The following is a 2,971-nucleotide window of genomic DNA, read 5'->3' on the forward strand; positions in this document are numbered from 1 at the left end:
AACAATTTGTTTTACTAGCGCGTTTAGTAAGGAGACGTTAGGACTAGCGCTATCTTATGGCACTAACCCTAAACCATAGGGTCAGTTAGCGATTCTAAGCAAGCAAACCTCCCCCTAGCGCCGCGCAAGTTCGTTACGCATCGTATAGGAGAGGTAACCGTCCTCGGCCGTGAATCGTGCCGGCCTTTGCGGCGCCCTCCGCCGGTCGCCGCATGTCGTGGTCCCAGTCAAAAGGAGGAGCAATCGCTGAAGCTACGGCGTAGGTGGCCAGCCCGATTATTCAGCTTCGGGGCGCGAAGCAGCCTGCCGTCCACCCACGCTGCTTCGCCGCCCATTGCCTGCGATTCATGCAAAACGTATATATTATATATATAGTATAATATATATGTGTGTGTGTATATGTGTGTGTGTGTGTGTGGTGTGTGTGTGTGTGTGTGTGTGTGTGTGTGTGCTGTGTGGTGCGTGTGCGTGTGTGTGTGGTGTGTGTGTGTGTGTTTGTGTGTGCTGTGTGTGTGTTGTGTGTGTGTGTGTGTGTGTGTGTGTGTGTTGTGGTGTGTGTGTGTGTGTGTGTGTGTGTGTGTGTGTGTGTGTGTGTGTGTGTTTGTGGCGTGTGTGTGTGTGTGTGTGTGTGTGTGTTTATGTGTGTGTGTGGTATGTGGGGGGGGGGGCGTCTGTGTGTGTGGGGGGGGGGAACGTCGGGATGTGTGTGCGCGAATGCGTGCTTGTTGTGTTATTGTGTGCGTGCGTGTTTGTTGTGTTGTGTGCGTGTGTGCGTGTGTTGGCGTGGCATATGGGTATTGTGTGTGCGTACTTCACCTATATTGGTAAAAGGGGCACAGCTACGCTAATACGTCTACGTAGCGTACCATCTAAGCACAAGAGGCGGTCGTTTAGCTTGTCCGCATTTATAAATGTCGCACAGGCTAACGCATTTATAACTATACTCTATACAGGTTTATGTCCCCGAGCAGTTATACAAACAGAAACAGTTATTACAGCCTGGCTCTCACGGCTTTCTGCCAGCCAATTGTAACGGAACTTGGTCTGGGTGCGTTGGTCCTGGGTCTTGGTCTTTGGTAACTGAATCTAAATGTATTATGGCCCACGCGCCTCCTTACTAAAGTAACACTTATTCTATATACTTGCATTCTGCTAATGACTACGGATATCCGTAACGGCATACTTCGGAGCTTAGTTTTATTAGTAACTCTATTAGTTAATTCGTAACGATTAACGTCATTGCAAAAACTAACGAATAAGGCAGATTTGTAACATACACCGCCACTTACATGAATAATCTCGCTTAAACCTGTTACAGCACTGCACTCGCACACATATAACGCAATTAATCTCACGCGATGCTAATGAAGCTTTCCACTCATGTGGAGAACTAAGAATTAGACTTAAGTTGCCACCGCAAAACAAGTAAGATTAAAGCGCCCGCAATATACTTAGTACATACGTGTGCTAGTTTCTACCTTTCTAGCTCATTGACACAGCAATTTGGCTAATGACTGTCATCCCATTGAGTAAGATCGGTCACTACTATTTAATATATATTATATATAGGATGTGATATAATTTATATAATATATTATGTATAATATATATACTATATAAATATACTATACTATATATATATATATATATATTATTATATATATATATATATATTATATATAGTAAATATAGACTAATTTTTGTGTTGTAGCCCGACGAAGAAGCACATCGTCTCAAAATATTCCATTTAAAAATAAAAACACTGTATTTCTATACCTCTATTTTACACATGTATATATGTCTTCATTTGGTATCAGTGTGTTTGTACTTCTAACTATATATAGGCCTATATATCTATCTATCTATATATATATATATATATATATATATATATATATATATATCGCGTGTGCTTACCACGTTCAGCAGTCTCTGCTCCCCCGTCTCGTCTGCGCGCGGGTACAGCGGCGCGTTGTGACCGAGGAAGTCCTCCCACGATCCGTGTAAGTCGTACGACATTAACGAGACGAAGTCCAACACCCTGCAATACGCAACACGTCGCCCGTAATCCTCCCGCCCCCACAGCGACCGCGGATGCCAAGCATGCTCCGCTCGTTTTTTTCTCTCTGTGACACACGTAAAAGAATGCGCGATCTGCCCGCCTGGTTTTTTTTACGACACGCGTAAAAACGCGAGATATCTGCCTCGCCTGGTATTTTCTGCCCAACCCATGGCAGCGACCAATCTGCCCTCACCTGATATTTCCCAAGACGCGCGCGCGACGAAGTAACTAAGGCATGCGAAAAAAAACAGACAACTTCAACGTGAGGCATAACTTTAAAAATAATAGAAATGAGACTTGAAGAAAAACATGATACGAGACAAATAACTTTACAGTGTGACGTAACTTGAGGAAGAAAATAAAAAGAGACAAGTAACTACATACAGGCTAGCTATCAAGTAAGCTTCGTTATACTTGAAGAAGAAGAAGAAGAAGAAGAAGAAAAAGAAGAAGAAAAAATGGACGAAAAAGAAATGAGCCTTAAGCTGAGGACTGTGCATGACTTGCTTTGACAGTTCAGCTATGTCGTAGCCCGCCTGGATGTTCTTCTCTCCAGCGGCCACGGCGGCCGTCAGCATCAGCCGCGGTCGCACCATCTGAGCTGCATCGGCGGAAAACTCCGTCATCAGTTCCTGCAAGAGTTAGCAGATGACGTCATCAGCTTCTGCAAGAGTTTACAGTCGACGTCATCAGCTTCTGCATGAGTTTACAGTCGACGTCATCAATTCCTGCAATAGTTTTCAGTTAACGTCATCAATTCCTGTAATAGTTAGCAGGCGGCGTTGTAAGTTCTTGCAAGATTTAGCAGACAACGTCTTCTGACCCTTCAACAGTCGGCAAACGAGCGCGCGTCGTGTGAGGTCTCCATCTAAGACATTTATAGAGACGTCGAAAAGTAAGTGGGCTGCT

At 44.3% G+C, this 2,971-nt stretch overlaps 1 protein-coding gene across 1 annotated transcript in view; it reads right to left on the reverse strand.

The window, feature by feature from the left end:
• LOC106809276 (acidic mammalian chitinase-like) overlaps positions 1-2,689 on the reverse strand; it is a gene marked incomplete at its 3' end in the record, with an annotated part of 6,349 nt that extends 3,660 nt beyond the window's left edge. The window contains exons 1-2 of the mRNA XM_014812287.1: positions 2,570-2,689; positions 1,918-2,041 (exon numbers count right to left, since the gene is read on the reverse strand). Coding sequence (XP_014667773.1) covers positions 1,918-2,041; positions 2,570-2,688 — 243 coding nt within the window. The remainder of the gene's footprint in view (positions 1-1,917; positions 2,042-2,569) is intronic.
• Between the last annotated feature and the right edge of the window lie 282 nt (positions 2,690-2,971).

Source organism: Priapulus caudatus, unplaced genomic scaffold (assembly GCF_000485595.1).
Source record: "Priapulus caudatus unplaced genomic scaffold, Priapulus_caudatus-5.0.1 Scaffold342, whole genome shotgun sequence".
Lineage (NCBI taxonomy): Eukaryota > Metazoa > Priapulida > Priapulimorpha > Priapulimorphida > Priapulidae > Priapulus > Priapulus caudatus.